Source organism: Penicillium bovifimosum (genome assembly GCF_028826915.1).
Source record: "Penicillium bovifimosum strain IBT 22155 chromosome Unknown utg000004l_segment0_segment0, whole genome shotgun sequence".
NCBI classification, from domain to species: domain Eukaryota; kingdom Fungi; phylum Ascomycota; class Eurotiomycetes; order Eurotiales; family Aspergillaceae; genus Penicillium; species Penicillium bovifimosum.
In genome coordinates this window covers 2,029,011-2,055,256 of record NW_026622713.1, presented here as the reverse complement: position 1 = coordinate 2,055,256, position 26,246 = coordinate 2,029,011, and the positions used below count along the sequence as shown (strand labels likewise).

Here is a 26,246-nt window from a genome sequence, read left to right as displayed (position 1 = left end):
GGTTCCGATATTTTGCTAGATTTTGAGTGATTTGCTTGTTTGGGGGTGCAATGTTGTACTTCGCGTCAAAGCGATGGTTGTGATAGCTGTTCCAATGTCTCTGTTGCCAGCCGGGCAAGGAGCATGGACATTCTCGGTGTGTAAGTACGAAATTAGAATATATAGCAACTTACGGGCTGAATGGATGCCTCGGATACAGACTTGAGGGAAATATCTCTATATGGTTCATCATCGCGGCTACGTCTTCAATATTTGGGTGATATTGCAATTCATCCTAGCAATATTTGTACGATCCCGCAAAAAAAAATCGTTGATCAATCGCACATGTCGTCCAAAGACCTACTCAGCCTAGCTAGCTTAGCTAGGCTCCAAAAAACAAAAAGAAACGTCCCCGGGAAGGCTTGAACTTCCAACCTCCCGATTAACAGTCGGACGCGCTAACCAATTGCGCCACGGAGACGTGCTTGTGGCAAAAACCGAGATCTTATGTATCTTCTTAGCAACCTCCTCAAAGTAATGGACTGGCACCCTTCGTGAAGACACATTCAACTGAAGCTACGTACTTCACCGGGGCGTATTATTCAAATATTTGGGAAGGTTCTTCCTAGCAACCGGGCCTATTGAATCCATTCAACGACGTTACAACTGGTGTTTATTCAATGCCACATGGGGTGATGCTTAATTGCATGAAAGTGAGGTACGTATAGGTCGGCTTTGGGAAACGTGCGTTGTCAAAAGGTCTAGAGATGAAGACGTGGGGTTGCATAATGATAGATAAGCTCACGACGGGGCAACATAGGTATCTGATATAGTTATATTCATTCAGCATAGGTATTAGCTACTGGCATTTGCGACCGTAGTATCAGATCTTAACACCGAGACTCATGTAATGGATATGTAAGACTGGCTATAAGATGATATAGTGCAGTGCTTGAAAATAATGTCTGTCGATATTTTAACTAACTCTAGCCCTGTGAACCCATTATTCATCCATGTAGCTTTCAATGGGCTTCCGCTGGCGAAACGTGCCCTAGGCCAGTTCGAACGGCAGACAGATATAGGAGTGATAGATTTCCAGTACTTGATATAACCCGAACAAAGTATGGGCAAACGCAACCTTTTGTCTGGTGGTAATGCTTCCTCGAGTGTACTAACCTCTAATGATGGACCTGATGCTGGTTTGACCTAAATATGATATAACATTGTACAATATTGCGCAGAACTTCCTGTTTTTGTTTGTGTTGTTCTGCTCGTTCATACCCCCCAAACTGGTCTTTTCAGATGAACAGGGTCGCTTGAACGCCCCCTCCACCTTGTTTGGTCTTACTACTCTATCGTCTTCCCATGGTCTTGGTAGATATCTGTCCGATTCAGTTGTTCTGTAGACTAACACACCTACACTTCTGAATTGTCGAGCATGCCGAGCAGATAGCCTGCTTCAACAAAACGACTCTTGAGGCCCTGGTACTGTGAGTGGTACTGCTTCTTCAAATAGTCTGGTGGACATACTGTTTCCCCAGTCCCTGGACACGAAAATGGCAACACTGACACGTCCGAGGGTGAACATCTTCAATACTAATCTCAATTCCGGCTTATCAGTTAAAAGAATGTAAGGTTCCTCAACAAGCACGTCTCCGTGGCGCAATTGGTTAGCGCGTCCGACTGTTAATCGGGAGGTTGGAAGTTCAAGCCTTCCCGGGGACGTTTCTTTTTGCTTTTTTTTGGTCAATTCATCTAGTATCCACTTTTGTGGTTAACGTCTAGCGTACTGTGTAAGTAAATCGCCTCCTTGGGCAGTATGTAGTACGGAGCACTTGCGGAAGAAATAAGATTATTCTTGATCTTTGGTTGAGATTGGATTAGACTCGAATCAATGAACTTTATTTAACCTTAAAGCTACATTGTGCGTGCAAGCCACTGTTCTTTGTCGGTCTTAACCTTAATTCTCAAGTCTGAGTCATTGATTGTGTCTAGATCCAGGTGTAGATCTATTGGTCCATTGGCATTTGGAGAGGGCATTACCGTACAGTAGTTGGTTAGTTATAGTTAGTTATTATGTCCCTTAGCTCTCGGGTGGCGTGGACTTGAGCGGGCTTTTTCGAAAATTTCCATTGAGCCCTTTAGTGGACCTAACTATAGCCTACTCAACTATTCGAGCTCTTGGCTATTTAGTGATTAACTTGATACGAGGCTCCTGGGCTCGAAACAGGTCCCCGCTGCTCTCTTTGGTGCTGCAAAGAAGCCTCATGTTGAGAGGCTTGGCCCCCGCTTGGTGTCATCATGATGATGTGGCTGTTTGCTCGGAGGTCGGATCATATGAATCCAAAACCTGCATTTTCTTATTGTACCTTGTACCATATGTATGGATCCCTCTTTCCGTGTGGTCACTGCACATGGGCAACATCTGTGCATGGCCTCTACGGAGTAGTGGGCCTGACCTTCTCTCGTGGACGTCTTGGCTCGGTCTTCTAGAGAGGCTGTGGATGATATAAGGATGAACTGAGTAAATACTGGTATCATTCACTGACGACTAAAAGTGATGGACCGAGAAGAGAAAGGAGGGAAGGGGCGAGAGGGAAGAGAGGGGGGGATTGCTATCTAACAAGGGAGGTGCATTCTGGCAGACAAACACGCAGCCTGAAGCACCTAGGTCTCAACAAGTCTTCCTTTACGCTCATTCGCTCGTCTCCATTTCACCGCTTGCGCATACTTCTGCCGTCTACACCTTTGTGATTCTCCATTTCACTCTCTTCGACATTATCCACCCCTCGCCAAGTTCCTTTAGCGTGAGGGACAGGATAACTGTTGAGTGTTGAGGTTCTGGGGGTACCATCAAGCCGACTACTACTAGGAAGCAATTCCCGGAACGGCTGGCTTACGCTATGTTCATCAGCGAGGCCCATGGACAGTCCCTTTCTCACATCGGTGTTGAGCTCCGTTCCCATGTACTGTGTGTTTGCTCATGGCCAGCTTTACGTTACCTTGACGCGTTCTACCAATGCCAACGATCTCGCGGTTTGGGTATTCATTGGTAGCGAGGATCATACGGTGGACAACATTGTCTGGTCTGAAATTCTTGCAAGACAAACTGCTTGGATGAGTGAGCAAATACCTGTGATCGGAGGTCAACACCGATGTGAGACAGCGATTGACCCTGGGCCTTGTTGATGGACATAGCGTAAGCCAACCGTACCGGGCGGGAATTGCTCCCTAGAGCGGTTTGTGAACCAACCTTGAAGATTTGATACCTTTTGTTGGATAGAAGTAAACACCAGATCAGACGCGGCACGTGTCGCCGTGGGATGATGGTGATGTTCTCATTAACCCGATTTCAGCTCGCTTTCTATTTACGAGTACAAGCTCAAGGTGTTACTTGGGTGATTCATCAAGGGCTCTCGCCGGCCTGCAGGCCCTCCCGCGGGCTGGTAGCATCTTGAGGTACTCCCGTCTGATATATATACTGCTGACCGATACTATCCATGAACACAAAAGTCCTGCCTTAGGTAGTTATTCTGCATACATATGTTTCTCACTCTTCCCCATGTCACATGAAATTAAGCAGAGACATACGCCTTGATTGGGGTTCTATCTCCAAACCATTGCTAAAATACCCATACCTAATCACAACACCGTAGCAACGCAACATATACCTACTCAGATGTTGAGCACTCTAAATACTAGAAGTGGTCTTGGCTTATGAATTAAAATAGCACTCGTCTTATCAACAAGCACGTCTCCGTGGCGCAATTGGTTAGCGCGTCCGACTGTTAATCGGGAGGTTGGAAGTTCAAGCCTTCCCGGGGACGTTTCTTTTTGTTTTTCTTTGCCACATTCTTGCTTATCTCCGTACTTTTTTTTTTTTGGCACGGCGACCCCAATAAACTCAGGGTGTCTCGAAGTGCAGGATTACCTTCGGTGGAGGATCGGCAAATGCCCAGCCAGCCAGGCTTGATGATCTGGGCAATCCTGTCAACCTAGAGAGGTCGATGGGTGTCTATATGGCATTTAATGTCTATATGCGGCAAAATCTCCACAGGCAGTCATCTACTGTAGCTACATACTACCTAGTACGGAGTACCTAGGACTCGCATTCTCGGATAAGACAGGACAGTGCTGGTATTGTTAGGTGGCTAGAAACTATGAAATAGACCGGCCTTCCTCAAACACTAGCAGATGTAGCCATGCCCATCATGTTTTTTTAAAAAAGTACGCTCCTTCGGCACCAGCAAGCTAGACACATAACCACCTAGATCGGGCGAACCCTCCATCTGACAAGGAGACCTGCATCCAGGCACGCCTGTCGCGCTGTCACTCCTTCGCGTGGTTCAAAATCGGGATCTGCACCAGCTCGGGCAAGCAACTTGACAGCTTCCGTATTGCCAATATGAAGTGCCTTCAACAAGGCGGTCTCCCCTTCGCTGTTTTGCTTATTCAAATCCAGCTGCTTCGAGTCCAGCAATATCTCAAGAATTGGCAGCTTATCATAAACAACAGCGAGAAGCAGAGGGAATGCATCCGCCGGACCGAGGTTGGGATCAAGTCTGTGTTGGTTGACGAAAAGACGAACCATGTAAGGTTCCTTGATGGAAATGGCGTGACAAAGTGGTGTCTTTCCCTCATTGTCTTGGATATTGATATCGATCCTGTCTGGCAGATGAACAGCTCTATTGACGAATTTCTTAGCCATCGATAAGTTGACTGAGTGGCCGGCAGCAAGGCTTAGTGGAGTCCGACCATTGCTATCGCGTTCATCGATTCTGACATTTGGGTCCTGGATGAGAATGTCGAGCAGATTATCCCGGTCATTCGACTTGAGTTCGTGCCTGTCAAACAACCTATGGATGGGTGCGCGGTTGCGTGCGTCTTTCAGGTTAGGGTTTGCACCTTTTTTCGAGCAAGATCTGCACGATCTTGGGCTGGTAGTAAAGGCATGCTAGATGCAGCATTGAATCATTGTCCGGTATGGTGATGAGACAACCCATGTCAGCCCCATGAGAGAGTAAGACCTTTACCTCTCTGAACTGTTTGTACGGATTTATGATTGATTTCACAATGGCTTGTGCCATCAAGGACCATCCGTCTTCGAAGACATAGTTGGGACTCAAACCCCATTCCAAACAGTTTTTAATGCTCTGCCACTTGTCAACACTAGGGGTTTCTGTGCGTTCTCGTGACACCCGAAGGACGAAGTCGATCAGATGCTCAAGTTGTTGTCCGAGCAGGCCGCCTTTGAAAGCCATGAGCTTTACCAGGTGCACATTTCTGTTATTTATGTGCGGCTGCAATCGGGGTGTGCTCCACATGGTTCTCGGAAGAGGAGTCAGTGCTTCGACTGCCTTGGCGAACGCTTGCTTGTTGTTTTTTTTTAGAGCCCATAGGAACGCACGTAGGTTCCTCAAACCTCGCTGGCGAAGGGAATCACTCAAAGCGTGATACAGATGACGGTTTGTTCGGCAAAGACTGTGAACGTCTTTGTCAGGTAGCTGCCGCTCAATAAGCAAGAGCAACTCCACAGGTAGATCGAGCAATGACCTCGTAGGTCGTGATTCCGTGCTTGGCATTGAAAGGCCAAAGGCTAGATTGAAGACCGTTACGATTGCCGAATACACTTGGGAACTGTCGTTTGCCCAGCTGGCGGGGAAATCAGTGGACGATCCCGTGGCATTAGACTCCGGATCATATTTTTCTGCAATGTATGCGATAACGTTCCTTCCATAGACGTCGAAAGGGTTGAGAGGTTCATCGGTATCATCGTGCGCCTGGAAATAGGCAGCAAGAGCGTGGGCCAACCGAATTGCTTCCGGTGGCAGTGTTGTAAGCATACCCGCAGGATCACGTTCCGCCATCTTGGTGCTTATTTATACGTTAGTTGCAAACCAAATTTTGGGAGACAAACACTGGCACTCACAGATTCGTCTGATACCGGATAATAATTCAGACGATATGGTTGTTAGGTGCGTGGTATTAAGAAAAGAGAAGGTGCGTGGCTTTTAGGGAAGACAAAGTGCGTGGTGCTTAGAACAGAGAAGGCAAAAGTGCGTGGTGTTAAGAAGAGAGAAAACAAAAGTGCGTGTCCTTTATTTATGTTTGTGAGAGTTGAACAAACATCGACACTGCCCGAATAGGAAGGGACACTCCGCGCAGCTTCCTCAAACGTTCTACTAATTGTTTGTCATGTATGCAGCAAGAACCAACCTCGCAGTTTCCCCAAATTGCCTTTTCTTGCTCTTTCTCCCTGCTTCTCAATTGAATCCTCTGAGGTTCCCACAGGCTGAGACTTCTGTACTCGACTTAACCAGCGAGCTGTCGTTGCCCATTCTTACTTTGTATCTGGTATTTCTCGAACTGCATTCTGTCCAACGACTTGCCGGTGCGTGTAATTTACCTGCTGTGAACTCCATCAAGTCACTTCAAAAGGCGTAGAGGCCCTGGAATGCAACGTGATCCGGCTTCAGCTCACAGTTTGCGCAAAAGCTGTTGAATCAATCTCTTAAGTTCTGTCAGTGTCAGAACCCCGGCTACCCTATTGCGATACAGCCTGGTAGACACGAACACTAGTACTGTCCCTTTATCTGTATGGCTTCCAAAGCCAATTGACTGGAGACATCCAGTCTGACCCTCCTACTTACGCCGAGGACGCCGGAGAACAGTTTCAAGCACAGGGTAGGTCTCTGCGCCTAAATTCCGGAGAATGTAGTGTCATAAGTTCAGTTCACTTTAAAAGTTCACACATTCTCCAAGAAGCTATATAGTACTTACTGTATGCCGCTGTAAGCCCTCTCATACTCATTGCCATTGGAAGTTCTTGTTTGAAAAAATAGCTGATTTCGAAAACTACTGTGGATATCTTCGCCTTTAGGGCTTCCGGGATAGCAAGTCTCCGTGGCGCAATTGGTTAGCGCGTCCGACTGTTAATCGGGAGGTTGGAAGTTCAAGCCTTCCCGGGGACGTCTCTTTTTTGTTATTTTTTTTCTCTTTCGGACCCTCTACGTGGAACGTTGAAGTTGGTTTTAGTAGTAGGGATCGCCGCACTGTGGCGAGGAAGGGCAATAGAGAGGGGAGACCTAAGGAACAAACTAGGAGAACTCTATGAATACATGGCGATAGCACACAAGGGAACCGAACCTTGGAAGAAGACAGACAGCCTTATATCCTGAGATAACTAACAGGCATAAACATGCCAGATTAAGGACAAGAAGTCGAATACACAGTGTCAAGGTAATGTGAACAAAGTCCGCAGATTTAGACCAGACTCGGTCAAGGCTTAAGAAAAACTAGACTATTGACACCACGGCATTCACCTTCTATGGACCATGTATGGGAAGAAGAAAAAAAAAAGTACATACTCATGATCTTGTAGAACTCTGTCCAAAGGAAGTAGAACAAACACCGAATACAGACATAGAACAACGCCGGCGAAGGCATGGAGACATAGACAATTACCTTGACCAGATACAACTCAACAAGGGGTATAGGAAGGTTGACCCAGATTAATATTAACCGAAGATCCTTCACCTTGGGATGCAGCGAGAAATGCAGAGGGACACTGAAACACCAAGGGGAAAAAGAAGTAAAACATTCAGATATGAAAGGAAGTGTCGACAAAAGAGAATAGATGAGCGCGCCTTGGATGATGGGGAAATTTGTAAAGAGGAGAACGCCAATCTAGATAACGCCGACCGCCGTGCTCTAGTAGGACCATCCTCCTCCCAATGCGTTACCAGACTGGCCCTGTTGCGGCTGCCCGGGCTGCATCTGCTGCCCAGCAGGCCAGCCAGGCATACCACCGCCGGCCATGTTCATGGCAAGGCCCGCTTGTTGAGGATTCCCGCCCATGTAATGTTGGCCACCCTGAGCTTGATTGGGTGGGTACATGGCACGCGCCATGCCTGGATAACCAGCTGGGGTGCCACCCGCATATCCCATGCCCTGCATACCCTGCTGAGGCTGCGCAGCTTGAGGGTGCTGCATCTGAGAGAACTGCTGCGGCATTTGAGGTATTGACTGTCGCTGCTGGTTGCGGGGAGACTGGTGGTGGTGATGCTGCTGCTGCTGCGGGTGATGACCGAGAGGAGATGGGCTTTGTTGCGGAGGTGCAGCCATTTGTTGACCATACTGAGCCATTCCGACTCCCTGGTGACCCGACGAAGGCAATGGAGACGGCTGTGGCTGCGGCGGTGGCTGCCCCCACATCTGCTGCTGTTGCGATGGATATCCGTATGGAGGGGCCTGGCCCATACCTCCAGCCATAGACTGGCTGGACCGCTGTTGCATAAGGTTGGGCTGCATATTTGGCGGAACCCTGAGGGGAGATTGACCAACAGATTGTGCATGAAGTTGGGCGTAGTTTGGTTGTCCACCCATCATTGGGTTGGGTTGCATAGGAACCTGCTGAGGGAGCATATGCTGCGCATGGGTGGGAATTGACATACCCGTCGGGGCAATCTGGGGAACCTGAACAGGTTGTGATACCGACAAAGTCGAGTCAAGAGCGGCGTTAGTCTGGGCCTCGGAGACTGGGGGCTCACGCGGCTTGGAATAGAATTCATCCAAGCCTTTCTGACGGTAGCTGCGCTGAATGGTCAACATCTTGTTGAAATCAGACGTATGCTGAGCCTGGTTCATGAGGTCTGCTGCTGAGCTCGTTTGAGTACGGTCGTGGTAAGGTTGTCCCGTCATTTCTTGGCGTGCGCGAGGCATGGCAGCATAATCCCGTAGCCGTGGATCATCCGTTGCCGACATATTTATCATGGGGAGCGGAGCCAGGGCAGCAGAAATATCACCAGTATCCAGCGAAAGCCCATGTGGCAATGGCTCAATGGTATTACTGTAAACAACATCGTTGTGAGGCAGGGCCGGTAGCAGGTTCGTGGCTGGTTCTGAAATAGAGCCATCGCGAGCCTTGGCTGCGCCCGGGCGTTTCTCGCCCGCTAGGTCATCCTCCGTGAAGCCCTGTTTCCGTGCTTTGCTCTCCCAGTAGTCATCTCGAACCCGACGGCCATTCACAATTAGCCGGCTCCCGAATTGTCGAAACATAGATCTGGCGGAGACAATTGCAATTTGGCGAGATCGGTAGGAATATGGCAGGATATCTTGCTGAATGAGATCGTCTTTCTCAATCTGGGAGGCAATGATTTTATGCAATGATCGGTTCTTGTTGAACAAAAGATATGAATCACGATAGTTCAATACCCTGGCGCATTCAGTTGCAAGCATGAAGAGCTTTCTACCCCGTAGAGGAACACGAAACGTGCGGCATTTGTATTCGCGGCCGCCTAGCGGATATCCCATGGGGTCTGCCTTGGTCTCCCCTGCTTCATCAAACTCCTTGGGGATGTACTCATCACCTTCTTCATTCAGCTGGTCTGATGTGTGATCCCTCACAGTGGGGAGTGCTTTAACAAGTGACTTCGTTGGGGTGCTCTTGCTATCTGGTGATGCGAGAGGTGGCGATCCAGCGGTGAATTGCGGCAGTGGACGTGTTTGCATCTGAGGTGTTTGAATGGGCGTGTTTGCGACGGGATGTTCATTAGAGGTTGCTCGAGGTGTCTTTGGGGGGCGGCCGCGTTTGCGACGACTCTGTTCCTCTACATAAAAGCAAATGATGTTAGCAATCGTCCCTGGAGGTACGGAAGTTGTGAATAGGCGACATGTGCAGGTGCTGTTGGGAACAAAGAGTGGCTCTAGATATAATGTATCGATAATGCCTCCGCGCTGCGCACGTACCATCATCGTGATGCCGGTCGGAATGTCCGTTGCCGCTGTGCTCTGGGGTGCGACTGCGCTTGACACCTCGGGGGCTTGCTACTGTATGGGAAGGTGCGGGCAGGGCAACAGAGACTAGATGGGGTATCAGTTTGAAGGCAGCGACGGGGGAGGAATACAAAAAGAGACAAGGAAAGGAACAGAAGGACGCGATTCCGATGCATAGAATCATGCCTCAAATACTGGACAGCATGCGAAATGGTTTGCGATAGATGAGAGTGAAACGGGAAACGGAGCAGCCGACAACAACAATGGAAAAGCAAACGGTGCCACGTACCAGTGTTGCTCAGGTTTGCAGGGTCGATAGTCCCCGAGCCATCGACGGAATCCATACCATTCATTGTAGATATGGACTGAGATGTGCCATACATAGCGGGTCGAAGGTCGGACGGGTCGCTCGTCGCAAGATGGCACGTCAAGTGGACGCGTACAGTATCCTAGCGGGAGCGGAAGGGATCGAAAGTGGCGCAAGAGAGAGTGAAATTTTCATGCAAGGCCTTTGGACCTCTTTAGGTTAAATCTGATTAGACCGAGTCGCCAGGAGCTTGGGGCCTTCAGGTAGGACCGTAGGGTCTTGGATGAACTTGGGTTTGAGAGGGGAAGGAACTCCAGGCGGTGAGTATTACAGCCTGAATGGTCAGGTGTCATCCAAGATCAACCGGGAACAATAGCAGCCTTTAGCAGGGGATAAAGGGCACAGATCAAGACTTTCTTCGAGTTCTTACCAAAGAGAACACGAGTCAACTCAGTCAAGAGGCTCAGGCAAAGTGTTGAAAAAAGGACAAATCTCGTGATTGGTCACGGGTAGAGAAACGAAGACTCCCAAGACCCCAAATGGCGTTGAGTTCTGCAGGAAGATGCCCCGTGCTCTAAGAAAGCCTAAAGCAAGTTGCAGCGTTGCTTGTGGAAACTCCCGAAACAAGCATAAGATAAACAGTCGCGAACTCGAGTGAGTTGAGGAAAGAGTGAAGATCAGTTGCTTCCCGGATAATAAGGCCGGCTATCCACGATCAGAACAATCGGGTTTGAAGCCGGAACGGAGTCCTCTGATCTTCTCGCGGGTACGGCGCCAGTATGCTGTCGATACTGAACAAAGAAAATGAGTGGAACCAGCTGTAGCCCGAGCTCAAGGAAAATGCCTTTCTTCTCTTTTGACTCTCCGTAATCCATGGAGATGATTTTCCGAGATGCCACAGCGATCGAATCGATATGGCTTGCACAACAAGGAAAAGGATCCTGCGTCTTTTGAGCAACAAGCAAAGAGTGTCTAATAGGAAAAAGGGAATTAAAAAAAAGAATTAAGAAAGGTGTAACGGTAGTACAGAGTAGTGAGTACGAAGCGCTTTTCATTCGAGATTCTCCTACTTCTCAGACATTGTCCGCATTAGAATCAATCACGAGGTCGATCACATTTGGGGGTATTGGTATTGTTATTGTATTTCTATGACCCCATTTCGACAGTTGGTTATTGGATATGAGATATCTGGGAATAGTCCATGGAAAGAATCCATGAGAGTTCAGATACTGACTCCCTGTGAAGTGTTCCTGGATGGCCTTTTGCCTATTCTGACCCTGACCAAATATTACCACCGCAAGGGCGGAGTCTAGACACCGTCTTAGGTCTTCGACAGAGCCACAGGTCTATTCAATCTGGATCCTGGGTTGTGTAACTCGGGATGTCTTAAACAACTGCCGGGTTGCAAGTTTATAGACGAAACAAGCAAGATGTGGAGATGACGAATGAATTCCAGACTAGGCCCACAAATCGAACTTCGAATACGCAAGGTGAGCAAGCCAGTGATACCTGAAGATATGATTGCTCTTATCTCGAGTAGAGTCCATTTGTATAGGTGCTCAAGGTTCATTTGCCAAGCAAAGCAATTAAGAAGCCGATCGGATTATGTCGAGTTCCGCGCGTATTAGAAGCCATAGATTTCGAGACAATCAAGGAAGCCAGATAAAGGCAAGCTATTGGATGTGAAAATGTTGTTGTAGGCTCCAGGATCAAATGTCCGTTGTTGTGCCGACATGTAGAGAATAAGGCGATAATTGTCCGGAGAAGACATTGAGGGGCTCTTCAATGCAAGTTAAAAAGCAACCAAGGGGAGAGTGCTCAGGCCGCATCTTATAGCCTAACAGGAGCTAGTGACGGGGTAGACCCAGTGCTTCATGGGTGAGGATGAGCGAGGATCTGCTCATGGGAAACCATGATTTGGTCCAAACCACCAATATTTGTCACATACGCAGTATTATTCAAAGCCTTGAAGACTCATGAGGTCCATGATTGAAGCGTAATATCTCTTCGTTTAAGATCCATATAGTTGGAATGTTAACCACTTAACCTGTTGATATAGGGTTTAGACCGGGTTGAAACCGTCATGTTCGCAATATGCACGGAAGCCTCGTGCCGTGGAGTCAGTAACCTACCAGATCAGAACAGACTTATGATAGGTCCAGCCGGCGAGCAGCTGACTTGGTATGTGCATAAGGCGCTACAGCCTACAGCCTACCTCTCTGTTAAGTGGGTCACTATCGCCGCTTTAGTGAGGGTGCTCATAGTCAGGATCACCAAGTAAATTTCAGTCCCGCCTCAGACTCACTGAGCTGCTCATCATCATCACGGTATGGCAGTACTATTCAGACTCAGATCTACACAGAGAGCAAACAGCGGCGCTACCTGGACCTGAGCACTAAAATGGAAGAGGAAAGCAAGAAGTGGCAGAGGAGATCAAGTAGGGACACTTGCGTACGGTGTTGGGTCCTTGAATGGAGAAGAGTCATTTTGAGCGGGAACTAACCTTAGAAGGAAGTCGATCAACGGTCCCCGTGCACAATCTAACTAAAGCAAAGTCACTCGAAGTGCCTCAAAGAATTCCAATCATGATTCATGACCAGTCCCAAATAATGAATGCCGTGAGGAGCACTGCCTATGTCGACGACGTCGTCCAAATCGGAGTTAATTTTCACTCATATCCACATCGCGGCTGTACGAGGTAGAGCATGATGTAGCAAGGTCGCACTATAACGCCTGTTGCACCGTCGGACTATACCTTGAAGTATATCACAGACGTACAAAATTTAACGCGGAAATAGCCCAAAGCTTCATTATGAATACACGCTTTCCCTGGTCCCACCGCAGCCGGCCTTGCAGCTCTTCCCTTTTCCACGCTCGGAGCCGACATCGCCTTCCTGTCACACACGGCGACTCCGTAGGCCAAGTCAGGGAAAGGATAGAGAACCTTGCCCACATTGCGAGCCCGAGATTTTAACCTTGCCTTGCAGGATCCACCGGGCTCCTGTGGACAACGGGCCCAATCGATCTATTCCCCCGGATGCAACATGCTATCTTGATTACTACGTACCTCGACCACCTCGACCAACATGTTATTATTGACTTTGTAGATCGCCGAGTTGCACTGGGAGGCTTCTTTCCTAGTAATGCCATTCCATCTGCTCATGGACTGTCCTTGGACATTCAGTACAAGAACAAAGACAACGATCTCGAAACATCCATACAAGCCTCCGTCATGACGACCAGGATGTACATACAGCAGCCCCCCCACCTTCATCCCTACATTCCAGCAGAGCGATATATGCACGCGGGGTCAATCCAAGGCCAAGCATCATTCGCCAGCATGGATAGACCTCGGAGATGCCAAATGTGATTTGTCCGTGCTTGTTCAGCCCGCACGCTTTTGACTATCTCCGAGCGAGAGTTCAGAGTGTTTCTTCCTTGATGCAACATTGAGATGACATCGGCCTCCACGATTGGTGATAATGGGCAAATATGCTTCTGACCCGTAGTTTGAACAGAATGGATTCCTGGACAAGAGTTATGTATTTAGTTTGAGTATTACTTACCTGCTTCCTCGCAGGCATATTGTATACCAACTCGGAGATGAGACCTTCTTAGGGTACGGACATGCGAAGCCCCGGGCTTTAGTAACTATCATGCACTAGCGTGAATCAGAATTGTTTCATGTTACAGAACAGCTGAAGTAGTCGAAGCGCGGGGCAGTGAACCCATGACCCAGATATCGAGTAAGATCTTCAGGATACGAAATCCGTCCACACGAGGGATTCCTTGAAATGTCAGGCTCGTGCTGTGCAGTATGCCCGGTATATCCCGCTGGCCATGCTGATAGTGCATGGCAAGACGAGGTTGATTAGCCCAACGAGATTCTTGGTGGTCTTGCTTTGATTGACATCTCCAGCACTATTTCAGTCTGCATTCTGTAGGTAAAGAGGTTCAAGGGAATACCGTACTGTGTATGTTGGGTAGGTACTTACTAGATGGCAATGCTTTGTTTCCATGATGGCCGGACAAGGAACAGGTCGGAGCAACAATATGATATATGCCATCGTGAATATGCACCTGAGAGGCCCTTGTGATGAGAGGAGGGACCTGCATGACCTCAAGATGAAGCCAAGTCAATGCATACCGAGGTAAATTGTAATGGGTTTGGCTCCCAGCCGCCTGTCATGACTACATACTTATTTTACTGTGTATATGTCTCCAAGACATATTGCATCTTGGAACATTGGAACCGCGAAAAATAAACTCAGCATAAAGATGCTGGCGGCCAGTGGCGGGACGGCTGGGCCGGATCCGAACCACGGTAATGCGAAAGCATACTCTGCCGTGTTAGTGGATGGATGCTACCTTACATTGTTGGAAGACAACGTCATTGTCAGTTTACAACAGGTGCATTCCCGGAATTTGCCTAAGGTAAACAACAGATCTGGAGAAAATTCCGTGAATCAACGATCTGAGGATGAGGCGTTCAAAGTCATCTGGTTACCCCGCAGAACGGCTCGGGTCCCGGGCTCCCGGCAGAGTCATTTAAGCTGCTGTCTGTGTGTATTAACACGGTGGTCAGACTGATCCCTGCATTTGGTAAAGGTTGGCTGTATTCCGTAGTTATCCAGCAGAATACGCCGTCGCGGACAGAGGGCGAACATGTCCATGTGGCTCAGGGGACCGGAGGGTGAAATCCGGTGAGAACTATTTCTTGGGAACCTTTCACAAGATACATGATGGAACCCGTTTAGCTGCAGTAGCTTTAGAGAGGAAATCAGAGATGAAATTCTGTAGTACGTAGTTACACGGATGTGAACTGCATTTCAGATTATTATCGTTATCACCAATCGTTCAGGATCGACGATCTCATCTACGATTTTCACAGATAGTTGTGCCTATCACAGACCATTTTCCCCCAGCTACCTCGCTGCGGGTGGATCCTCATTAACATCAGAGGGATGTGGCAGACGTTCCAAGAACATGAATCCCGTACTCCGCGACAGTGTAAACAAGCCCTTTTAAATGTGCATCGTCAAAGTGCCCTGACGATTGGTTAGCTCCAACTCCGTAGCGTGCCGCGAAATACCGTAGTTCGAGGACGCTAGCGCTAGAAGCATTGTGGCCCCACCGACATGTGTTAGTGGAGGAACAACTTGTTTTTCAGTGCCCAGCCCTTTCACCAGAGATTCTAGACTTTGGTGATCGGGCTTGGTGGCTGCAAGATGGGTTTCGACCATCACGTACGAAGTACACAGTACAGAGTATGGAGGAGAGATGGCCAGATTTTTCCGTCCTGTTTCACTGGCCAACAACTGGGTTGCGTTTTCATCAGCACGATTATTGCACGTTGTGTATTATCACGTGCGGTTTCTCTTGGGTTCTACGATATCCGTTAAGCGGGGAGATCTCCGACCGTGCTAGCGCACTTCATTTTTGTTTATGCTTGGCTTGTCGACCAAGGACCATTCTAGAAATATCGGCAGGCCAAGCTTCCCACAAGTGCCTTACTGCGTGCAAGAATTTGAATTTATGGAGAATGTGTTGCAAAATTCAAGCGAGGTCCATAATTTACCCCATTTTTCTAGACTCCGTACACAACAGCGCCACCTACTAATTTATGTTTGGGTGATGGCCCGCGGATGTGTTTGGTGTAGGTTTGCAGCGGGCCCGAAGCACATCGTGGCCTCAGAGGACAGCGGATATTATAACCAAGCGATTAGGGGTGAGAGCCGTCTTCGGCGGAGGATCCCCCGAGTCTCGAGATCGTCAGGAAGGGCTTATGTTTGAGGTGGGACGCGCGTGGAATGCTGGACTTGTCGGTGTACGATGTATCATGCCCACAGGGCACTAATATCGTCGGGGCACTTGAGCATAATGCCGTGGAATTTGTAGGGTCGACTGCAGCACTCAGTGCAGATGGTCTCTTCTTTACCCGTCTTGGCTAAGGGGCCACCGGGTGTCCAGATCCATCCCTGGGGCCCTAGGGGCCTCGGGATGACTCGCTCACTCAACAATGCAATAGTTTTCTAAGAGAAGGGTGTATTTTCAGTAATTCTACTTCGAATGAGTAAGATAGTGGATTTCAGTAATTATCTACGAGTTATTTAAAGATCAAGAGAGAAATATCAAAGGGTAGGAAGAGTGAATTCTCAAATGCTGATTCTGCAAACGTTCCACCGTTTGCCCAGGAGGTGATGAGGGGGTTCGGATTTCCAAGGAAGGTAATCCGTGGGGATCGTGAGATTTTTCGTCGACGTTTCTATTTTCCCTTTCCCAGCAGAACGAATAAAGCAAAATAAGCTCCGCTCAAAGGTCTCCACCGAAAAATTTTCGAACATCAAATGATCAAGAAAACTGGAGCCCTTTCCTCCACTCTGAGAGTCCGAATAGCCGCTACACATACCGAGGACCAGCATTCATGTTTGAAGTCCTAGAAACAAAGCGAAATGGTTGGATGAGATTTGTTTTACTTTTGAATCTGGGGAAATTTAAGTGATGAATCATAAAAAGTTTACACGGAAGTTTAGTCTCGAGGCGAAAGACAAAAAAGGAAAAAAGTGAAAAAAAAAGAAAAAGAAAAGAAAAAAAGAATTGGATGACCCATCAGAGGGCCAGGCCTGGAACCGGTTTCGTGATCTGGTGACACGGCAAGGAAGAAAGGCGCTTGGACCAGGTTCCCCATTATTACTCGAGGGTATAAGATTCGCCTCCAATGCCCATATTTTCTAACCCTTTCACTTTGGAATCTTCCCTCCACATAACTGTTTGAGTACTCTACACTACTCTTCCTTAAACCCGTTCACATTACATGGTCATCATAAAGAAAAAGAAGAAAAAAAAAACAAAACACTATGAACGCTAGCACTACGCAACGAGCCCCAAAGACCCCCAAACCAACCGCCTCCGTGCCAATTGTCCAAAATAAACGCTGGCCCCCAATGGCAAACCGGAACGCCCTCCCCTACAAGCTCACACACCTCTCAAAAGAGAAACTGGCGCGTGAAGCCACTGCTCCCGACCCCGACCTCCGCCGCTGTGTGGCTCACTTCCGCCTCCACTGCGGTTCTGTCTCATGGACCGAAAATGATATGAAGTCTCGCATCAGCTCCTTCGACTTCGAGGACACCGACGAGGAAGATGAGATGGACGAGATGAAGAACACCGAACTGCCTGGCCTCAGAAGAAACACAGCACCAGCCAACGAGGCTCCCATTGAAGTCACCCAAATATCCTGCAAACCAGAACCAGAGCCCGCCGCTGTTGCAGCGCCCGCGGCGCCCCCGGCACCAACACCGTCCCCTGAGAATTCATCCGAGCATGGTTTTTTGGAAAAGGGTCGGAATTGTCTCGAGGCGACCTCTAAACACCTCTGGACAGGAGGTACTTGCATAGTTTCTCCCATGGCGGGTTGAACTCGAGCCCTTCTGTTATTTTTCAACACACATTCCTCCTACACTCAATTGCCGACCCTTCTCATCCATACATTGCGACCGATACCATCTACGATGAAACGACTTTACGACCTTAATGAACAAAATGAATCATGTACATAACTTTACATTTGACACTATGTCTTAATATTTACCAAAGAACTATTTTTTTTGCTGGGCAACCTATTTCCACCTTACTGTAGATTAGAATTGACGACTTGAACAATAATCTGCATCAAACCGATCCATGATGCTACAATTATCAAATCGTACATGCCATTTCCGTTTCCATTTCCTTTTCCTTTTGCTTTCCTCAGATCTCCCGAAATCCCCCACATCTGCTATTCTTGGAAAACCCAATCTCCCGACTCGGAAGGTCTAGCGATGTGACTCACCAGCCGCGTAACCCTGAGTCACATGACCTATACCCGAGAGCCGATAAAGGAGACCTGCGACGATCGGAAACGCCAAATGTCAATCGTGAAGAGCTAACGCAGGCCCCAAAGCTACAGTACTGTAGGAATGGGGCAGTGGAACCCTGGCGTCTCTTGAAATGTACAACGTACGATCGCAGAAGTACGGAGTACTGTGCACCACTACGGAGAACAATAACGAAATATGTTTGGCGGAATCTGGTCCAGTGGCGAATTACCCGCCGGCCGGGTTCATTTCATTTCATCATCGTCGTGTCACCCATTAGGAGTCTTAGGGCAACTCCGCAAGTCTTGACCTCTGCTGTGCCCCAGATCATTGGAGATCGGAACCATTGAGCCTGCAGACCCGCCCAATAGATGACTGGTTACTCTTTATGGCAACTGGCAGTCGACAGGGCCTGACGTCGGTCGACGTCGGTCTGATACAGGGATTGATCGCGCTTGCCGAGAATGACTTCAATTGAAGTGTGAGCTGAGCAAGAAAACAGAGAGAACCAAAGGCAAGGACTAGGCACACATCATCCAACAGATATCGTAGTTTACTATGGGACATCACTTACTGCGTGCAACAGAGCGATCGAACCTTAACACCCGTCAATTCAATATCCGCCTCTATGATCAATCACAACGCCACGCTCTTCAGACTGTGCATCAACCAAACGGATCTCCCGGACTGGCTGGGATCGCACCCAGTTCTCATGGAACGTACTGTAGTACTTGAACTTGTCGGTTGGACCCGAACTCAAACGTCAGAGCACATGTTCTCTTCGGCCGGGAACTCGTGCGTCATCGCCTGTCAGTCATGTTCATCGGCGATCACTCGGTCTGTGGGGAAGTGTTCATTGTTCTAGGCTTGCTATCCGGGCAGTTCTTCGATTGTGCGACAACTTCGTGACATATAGGATGACGTCGTTTCGTGCTCTGATAGGATCAACGTGCGGCTAGTGATTTCTTGAAAGTGGTGTTGATGAACTTTGTCGATGTGTATCTATTCCGAGGTACCATCAGGACATGGATGACAATACACAATACTAGGTCCCGAGCTTGGGTAGGGTTAGATCAATAAGATGTGGAAGATATCATCCGGGTTATCCGGTTGTAGTTTTTTGGGTGTCCAAGGCTAGTTATCAGCAGTGGGCTTTGAAGCGTACATCCACGGATGTGAATCCCAAGGTTTAAGCTTATCTGATCTTGCCTGTATCTGTCGGCATTGGATAAACCCCCGTGCACTGCTGTCACTTCATACATGGCGCACTCATACACCTGTTGAAAACCCCGATAAGAGGACAGTAATACCCCCAGGGCCCCAGCATCTGTTACTTGCACTTGCAGCTCCATCGCCCTGCATGATTACCCCACAGCATTCACCTTTAGCGCCGAGTCTGTTGCTAGCTAAGTAAGCTAACTAGCCTTGACATTAACTACATAACTAGGAGTTATGCAAAGTAATCCCAGAGTTACAACAGTCACCATTTCAAACACTCTATTCCTCGCTATCTAAGAAAACAAAGTCACGAACGCACCAACCTCGAAACCATAATCAACCCCCCTCTCTCCGTCCATTTCGCCTCACTCCGATCCACCGGCAAAAGATGCCCATCCCCATTCGCCGTAAGAGCCTCTTCAAGCGTCGCCTTCCCCGCCAACCCAAACCCAAGCCTTTGATAAAGCTTAACCGTAACCTGATTCTCCGGCTTAACAATCAACCGCACCAGGACCTCCCCCGGAGACTCTCGGTACGATCTCAGATACTCAAGTGCACACTGGCACAGTTTAGCGCCAAGACCCAGACCGCGATGCCCAGGAAGCGTGAACAGACTTAGCATCTGCCATCGCTCTTCTTCATCGTCGGGTTTTGGTGGAGTCAGACCTGATTCTGCGGGTAGGGTGTAGACTGCCTTGGATAAGGGTCCGCGGAGAGTCACTTGGCCTATCCATTCGGATGAATCGGGTGAGTTATGTGTGGCGGCGCAAATGAAGACTTCGTAGTCTGGGGCTGTGATGCGCTGGGCCCACTCGGCTTCTGTGAAGGCGGACTCGATCTCGTAGGTTGAGGCGAATGAGCCTGGTGAGGCTTTTAGTGCTTTGAGGCGTAGATCTCGGAATTTTTGGGCTGAGGTGGTGATTCCGTCTTTTTTGGAGACGCGGAAGAAGGTGTATGTGCAATTTGTAGTAGAGGCCATTGTGATGAATATAACTTAAGCTGAGGAACTGTGGTATTGCAATGAGAACGGACTTGTTTATCTATAGTTTCCAATGGTGGGTCCAAATATAGTACGCTTAGACGCTACGGCCAAAGTGAATCTTGCCGACGACGCTTATCTACGGTGTGATCCACTTTTCCGACGGCCAAATTCAAAGTGACCGACATGCACCACATTGTCATTCATTCCATACTGCTTATTGAGTATTGGCTCAGGTGAAGGGTGAATCGGAAGACATGGAGAAAGCCAGATCGAAATCATTGAGAAAATCCGTCGGTTCAAGTCCGAAATCCACGGAAGACTGAGTCAAAAAATCCAGCATGGTCGGTTGATGAAGAGCCATTTCCGCGGTGAGATAGGGAACATTCGTCTCACCCGAGTCTTCCAAGGGCCTCGAGGATTGAAGATTGCTTAAAGCCCGTCCTGGCTGTAATTCAGAAGGCTCAGCTGTCGACAAATCTGCATCTGCAGCATTGTCCGCGCTGTGAGCTAGCAATGCATTACAGAGTGGACTGCACCGAAGATATTGGAGCACCATCTGTAGTCGTTCGTAAAGGTCTCTCGACGCGAGATTATCTGACAAGCTGAGGTTCTTTAGGATTTCCAGTGCGGTTGCGGCCGATGCAAGGTCGTTGGGGTCTCCGAGGGGCAGAAGGCTCGAAATGACCAGAATCAGTGCAGCGGAGAAGAGAAAAGCAGGAAAAGCGTAGCCAAATACGGCGAGGGATCCGCCAGTCCATTCATTTACACACAGTGCTAGAGTGTGTCGTGCTGCGTGGATGCATGCTTCAGATAAGGTGATCAGGACTGGCGAGGTGAAGTCTGCAGATTGGTTGCATTGGTCTTTAGTCTTCAAAGTGAGAACATGCAGGAGAACTGGTCGGATAGCCAGGATGACGCACTGAAGAGGTCAGTCTGTGGCTTCTCAGGAAAGTACCAAGGTATCTTACAAAATTGAATTGAAGATGCATCTGAACAAGATGTTTCGTGTTTGGTATATCCTCCCTGAGCCGCAAATGGCTGGGAATAGATTCAGCCCATTGTTTCAATTGAGTCAAAAGCCTTTGTTCACGATGTAGAAAGGTCTCCGCCGAGATTCTTCCGCAGTATATCTCTCCTGTCGTGTTGCCCATGATTCTGGCAAGCTCTATTGCTCCCACTTGGTACGCGCCATCTGAGAATTGTTCGTGATAAGTTTCAGATATCGAGGTGGACGGTATGTCAACGTGGATATCTGCATCGTGGATCTGTACAGGAAACCCCGACTTCGAACCCCAGAACCGGTCAAGCACATAAATGGTCCACCATATTCGGATGCGGTGTTCTCGTGCTACTGGATGTAGGCCCTGGGCTTGGGGAATATTGTAGTTGAGTCCTATGCTAAGGCTGAGTCGCAACGCATTCCCAATCAAAAGGTAGGCGGAATGAAATCGGTTCAGGAATTGGTAGTAGTAGGCCTTCAGATAATCAGCGCAAGAAAAGAAAAAGGTTCAGAAACTAAGAGACAACTAACAATCAAGAGCAGGCTCTCTATATGGATCATGCTTGGTCTTTCAGGGATGACCTGAATGAGGCTCAACGCTTTGGCGAAATAGGCCAAACCAGGTATATTTGACGTGTCGGAAAGATCGTAAGGAGTCGAGTAAACCTGTGCGATAGCAAATAGAGCAAAGTATTTGCACTTAACACCGGGATTACAAAAGTCACCTCTCTGATAGACGGTGTAGAGCATGTCCACTGTGTCCTTTTTCAAGGCCAAGTGGAAACTTGGGATGATATGGCCGAGTGCAGTCTTCACCATGAGCTGGGCGCTTACATGACTTGGCCATTGTAAGTCTCTGTCAAGTAAGGATACTATCACCGACTCGTCGATATAACGGGATCTGGGAAGATGAGGTGTTGGTGTGTTGGTTGCTTTCAGGCATCGGCATAAACGAGTGGCAAAGGCTGTGCAAGTTGCTTCACTAATGTAGAGAGGAACTATTGGTGCATCGTTGGATTGAAACCAGGGCCTGTCATTTAGTAGAATGCCCTGTACTGGAGGCTCAGTAGGTACGTTGGAATCATGCCCAACTTGTTGGAAGTCAACGCTTTGCTCGTCCCCGTTTGGTTGATTGTCCTGTTTCAGACGACGTCGACGGTCATGCAGCTCCTGGCTATCTTTCAAAAGCTGCTCCAAATAGCTGCGATTCAAGATAGTCAATAATTCATTCAGAGCAGCCAACCGGGCAGTGCACAGGGCGATACCTTTCATCGACCCTTACTTTGCGATCGCGGGTCGCGTATCTGCATTGATCTCCATAGCCTGCACTTTGACATCTGGAGCATGGCTTTTCCCCTGAGCATTTGATTTTCTGTGCATGACACCGATGGCAACTATGATGGAGGTGAGTGGATGTCTGCTTTAGAGCCTTAGGCGCACTCACGCAACGGGTCTCTTCTTGGGCCTTGCAGTGCGAGAAATAGTCCGATTCGACCGGTTAAGTATACCCTGGATATCGGCAGACATAGCCTGAAACCGATTCAACTCGCAGAGAAGTTGTCCAAAGGAGATGCGGCGAGCGGAGGTGCAGATCGGCAAATCTTCAATTAGCCGACCCGCCCAACCAGGAGCCCAAGAAGCCCAGCGTCAAAACTGAACTATGGAAAATCTGTACATTGGACATGTGTAATTCAACTGAAACATGAGCTGAGATGCCCAATTCTATGGGATCGTCAGTATGGCCACTTAAGTTACAATAAAAAGGCCACAAGGCCTTTGAGATGCATTAGGTGGTATCTTAAGAATGTTGCGAAACACCCGAACACCAGGACAAGTAAAATAGCAATAATGGATAAAGTAGAGCAAAACAGCAGGCAAACTCCGCATAAATGCATGTGACATGTGTGCATCGCATTAGAATTCCATTTCATCATCCCAGCCCAGCTGATCGTATATCGACTTGGACTGCGACTTCTCGGGCGTTACAGGCACAGCCGCCGCACCTTTGATGGGCGTCCCCATGACGGCTGGCGGAGACTGAGCACGTGGATTATCGGCCACGGCATTGAGAGATAGAGAGAAGGGCACAGCAGTGGGCGTGGAAATGATCTGCGGTGTGTCCTTCTTGGGTGGCGTCTCCATGATTGCTGAGGCGTGGTTAACAGACTGACTGGATCGTCGAGATGTCGACAAGTTCTCTGTAAATGAGGAAATAGCTTTGGGGCGAGAATGAATTGGCGAGCCTGGAACCATTTGTTGCGTGGATGGGCGAGGGGTTGGGAGGTTCGGTACTCGGAAGAGACCTTTGCCAGAGGAAGACGAAGGCCGACGAGCTATGGCATCACTCTGGAAGATCGTGGAAGAGGGCTTAGTTGGAGTTTCTTGGATGGCTCCATCCGGTTGACTTGATCGTGGGCTTCTTCCATGAGAATTGTCATGGGGATTGAAGGGGTCAGAGTCGGCACCAGAGAATGAAATGGCCCGTCGACCCGAGGATGGGATCAGAACGGGAGACTCGGCGAAAGGAGAATTCTCAACACCAGCAAATGACCGGGATGGGACAAGACTGCGAGGGAGCGGCGGCAGCCCGCCCACGTCCTTCCTTCGATTGCCCCGAGGAGTCGCCATGACCTGTACTCCCTCGCCGAACGGATTCCGCACGGGATTTCTCGGTTTCCTAGAACTTCCTCCGGTTGCAACCCGTTTTGACGCATCTTCTGCTATATCCTTCGAAACAAGCTCTCTGTTCGGTTTCCTCAGCGCGTGAATAGCTGCGTCCAGTTCTTTCTTCTGATTAGCTAGCATTTGGACTTTTCGCAATTTGGCCTCATGCTGTCGTGCAACGGCGTTGAGGTCCACCTCGCGGTTCTCTGTACGTTTGGCTTTCTGGATACCACCTCGGACACTGCCGCTGATGATGGTGGGGAGTAACGGCTCGAAGTCGCGCTTCCCGCTACGTTGGGTTGGCGCGGTCTTAGATCGACTCAACGTAGGGTGCCGAGCCTGAGACATTGCCTCCTTATCATCCGTGAGCACTCTCTGCAAGGATCGTCGGACCTTCGGCGGGGCAGGCTGCTGCCGCTTAATCTCCTCTCCGGGCTCGACGCGGTGTGATCTAGAGGACTGTGTCTTTTTGGCAGTCGGGGAGATACCAGAAGATACGCCGAATTTGCGTGTAATCAACTTGCATTTGTCTGGGAGACGTGCGGCATAGAATGGAATGATGACTTCTGTGCAGAAGTCACGTACTGCGTCGCTCTCGACTTTCTTGCCTGAAAGATGGCTGCTGCTGAAAGAAGAAGCCTTTGCTGTATCAGCTGCAGATGTTTCCTCCATCGAAACAGCATGCCAGATGCACATCCGATCGAGGTGGAGTTCAAGTAGTACGTTCAGATCCGTAGGCTTCTTAGCCTTAGATTTCTTCGGCACGTCTTGCTCCACATTCACTTCTTCTGTCTTGTCGGAACTGTTCTTCGCTGCGGAGGCAATGGTCATCTCCAAGACCATAACCTCTAGTACTAGCAGTATCTGCAATTGTGTCTCGCGCAGCCGGAGATCCGAGATTTGCTTCTTAGACTCTGATTCGCGCGACGTTTCTCGCATTGAAGACTCATTGAGGATTCTGTCCTTCCACCACCGGTGGATGTATTCTTCCTCCTCTGGGTAAAGACCATTCTTGCCCATCTTCTTTTTCTTACTTTTCCGTTTCTTAGATTTTGCGCCATCGTCAGATACTGCGAGCGCTGCGTCGCGGACACACGTCGGCAATGCTTCTCTGTATTTGACATCCATTTTCCTTGCAGGGAGAATAGCCTCACGGTAGAATTCAACTAGCTCCGCTGGTCCTCGAGGCTGTTCACGAGCCTGGAAAGCAGCTCGGCAGCGTGTAAGCGGGCCTTTGGCAAAGTAAGCCACGGAAGTCTGGGAAGTGTTAGTTAGGCAACCTTCAAACATCCACTAGAGCGCATCACCTTTGACACATATAGAGCCTGTAGATAGTGATCTCTCATGCTGTCCAGCAATTCCTCGGGCGATTGCTGTACCCCCGGTCCAGGCTCAACACCATCAACATCCACATCCTCAGGACCAGCTCTAAAGCTTTGAGATTCTGCGAGCAAAGAGCTCGCATCGGCTACATCGAAACTCCTCGACGGAGCAAGCGAGTGACTGCGATGCTCCAAAACTCCCACAAAAGAAGAATCGGTGTTCGCGAGGTCTGTCTCGCAAAAGACAACAGCAATATCGAGCCCAGCCGGCTTCTCGACGTCGGACATAGGCTCGTCGATCTGAGCAGCCTGCCACCAGTCAAACTCATCGGGAAATGCACAGACATCTTCGGCAGCCGTGCTATCCACCCCCACAGCGTCACTTGCCTGCCACCCCTTGGCCGCGCCAACGAGATTGGCCTCGTTCACCCGTCGCGCGAGCTTGGAGAGCGAGTAAACGCCCTTTTTCACTCTCTCCACAACATAAAGTCCGCCATTGGAAGCAAGGCGCACAGCAAGCACAGTTGGCTCCGTCTTTGCGCGTAGGTCGACTTCAAGGGTGGGAATGTCCGCGGTGAACAGACCGCCTGGTTGCTCATCGGATCGGGAGGCAGGTGTATCGTCGAGCCATGAAATAGGCAATCTAGAGCGTGGGAGGGCTGTAATTGGTTGGAGGATTAAGGGTTCGTCAGATAAAGACGCTGTGTGGGCCTATACCAGTTACGAAGCGTGAGCACAAGCAACCTCAGAACCTAGGGCGTGTACCGGGCTGCGATCCCCAAGACTCACTCTAATGACGATGGAGACAGTGGCGAGCTGTCCAGCAGCATGACTTAACTCCTCTGCATCGCTTCTTTTCCGTTTCTTTGTAGGTAGAGGGATCGGCTCGTGCAATTTGTTCAGCACGGACGAGCTGACTGGATCCAGGATGTTCGGGACTGTACGCGAGGTCATTGTCGCGTCTAGAGAGTTGTGGGCATCATGTAGTCGGAACCAAGTAGTCAAGTCTTAATGCTGAGACTAATAAACAAGCAATTGACGTTGGTGTACTCCGTAAGTGTCGACAGATCGCGCTCGAATCTTGGTGGGTCTGGCGTCACGCGTCGGGACGTGCACTCCACTTGGCCAATTTGAGACAAATCGA

The 26,246-nt window shown here is 49.1% G+C and overlaps 7 protein-coding genes across 7 annotated transcripts; 2 read left to right on the top strand and 5 right to left on the bottom strand.

Annotated features, from left to right (window-relative positions):
* Positions 1-94: 94 nt before the first annotated feature.
* Positions 95-517, top strand: N7515_005072 (uncharacterized protein; the record flags this gene model as incomplete). The annotated part of the gene is made up of 2 exons (XM_056665816.1): positions 95-136; positions 362-517. 2 exons carry the CDS (start codon positions 95-97, stop codon positions 515-517), a joined length of 198 nt encoding a protein of 65 aa, XP_056522766.1.
* Positions 518-4,246: 3,729 nt separating this feature from the next.
* N7515_005071 (ankyrin repeat domain-containing protein) lies at positions 4,247-5,846 on the bottom strand (the record flags this gene model as incomplete). The annotated part of the gene is made up of 2 exons (XM_056665815.1): positions 4,247-4,835; positions 4,885-5,846. The coding sequence occupies 2 exons, from the start codon at positions 5,844-5,846 to the stop codon at positions 4,247-4,249; spliced, it is 1,551 nt and encodes a 516-aa protein (XP_056522765.1).
* Positions 5,847-7,689: 1,843 nt separating this feature from the next.
* On the bottom strand, positions 7,690-10,136 carry N7515_005070 (putative nuclear localization protein; the record flags this gene model as incomplete). The annotated part of the gene is made up of 3 exons (XM_056665814.1): positions 7,690-9,587; positions 9,727-9,840; positions 10,043-10,136. 3 exons carry the CDS (start codon positions 10,134-10,136, stop codon positions 7,690-7,692), a joined length of 2,106 nt encoding a protein of 701 aa, XP_056522764.1.
* A 6,781-nt stretch (positions 10,137-16,917) lies between these two features.
* N7515_005069 (uncharacterized protein) lies at positions 16,918-17,478 on the top strand (the record flags this gene model as incomplete). The annotated part of the gene is made up of 1 exon (XM_056665813.1): positions 16,918-17,478. One exon carries the CDS (start codon positions 16,918-16,920, stop codon positions 17,476-17,478), a length of 561 nt encoding a protein of 186 aa, XP_056522763.1.
* Positions 17,479-19,441: 1,963 nt separating this feature from the next.
* Positions 19,442-20,113, bottom strand: N7515_005068 (GNAT family N-acetyltransferase; the record flags this gene model as incomplete). Its single annotated transcript, XM_056665812.1, has 1 exon — positions 19,442-20,113. The coding sequence occupies one exon, from the start codon at positions 20,111-20,113 to the stop codon at positions 19,442-19,444; it is 672 nt and encodes a 223-aa protein (XP_056522762.1).
* Positions 20,114-20,345: 232 nt separating this feature from the next.
* N7515_005067 (fungal specific transcription factor domain-containing protein) lies at positions 20,346-22,643 on the bottom strand (the record flags this gene model as incomplete). Its single annotated transcript, XM_056665811.1, has 5 exons — positions 20,346-21,035; positions 21,085-21,591; positions 21,648-22,317; positions 22,399-22,488; positions 22,561-22,643. 5 exons carry the CDS (start codon positions 22,641-22,643, stop codon positions 20,346-20,348), a joined length of 2,040 nt encoding a protein of 679 aa, XP_056522761.1.
* A 387-nt stretch (positions 22,644-23,030) lies between these two features.
* Positions 23,031-26,056, bottom strand: N7515_005066 (uncharacterized protein; the record flags this gene model as incomplete). Its single annotated transcript, XM_056665810.1, has 3 exons — positions 23,031-25,037; positions 25,088-25,813; positions 25,892-26,056. The coding sequence occupies 3 exons, from the start codon at positions 26,054-26,056 to the stop codon at positions 23,031-23,033; spliced, it is 2,898 nt and encodes a 965-aa protein (XP_056522760.1).
* Positions 26,057-26,246: the final 190 nt, after the last annotated feature.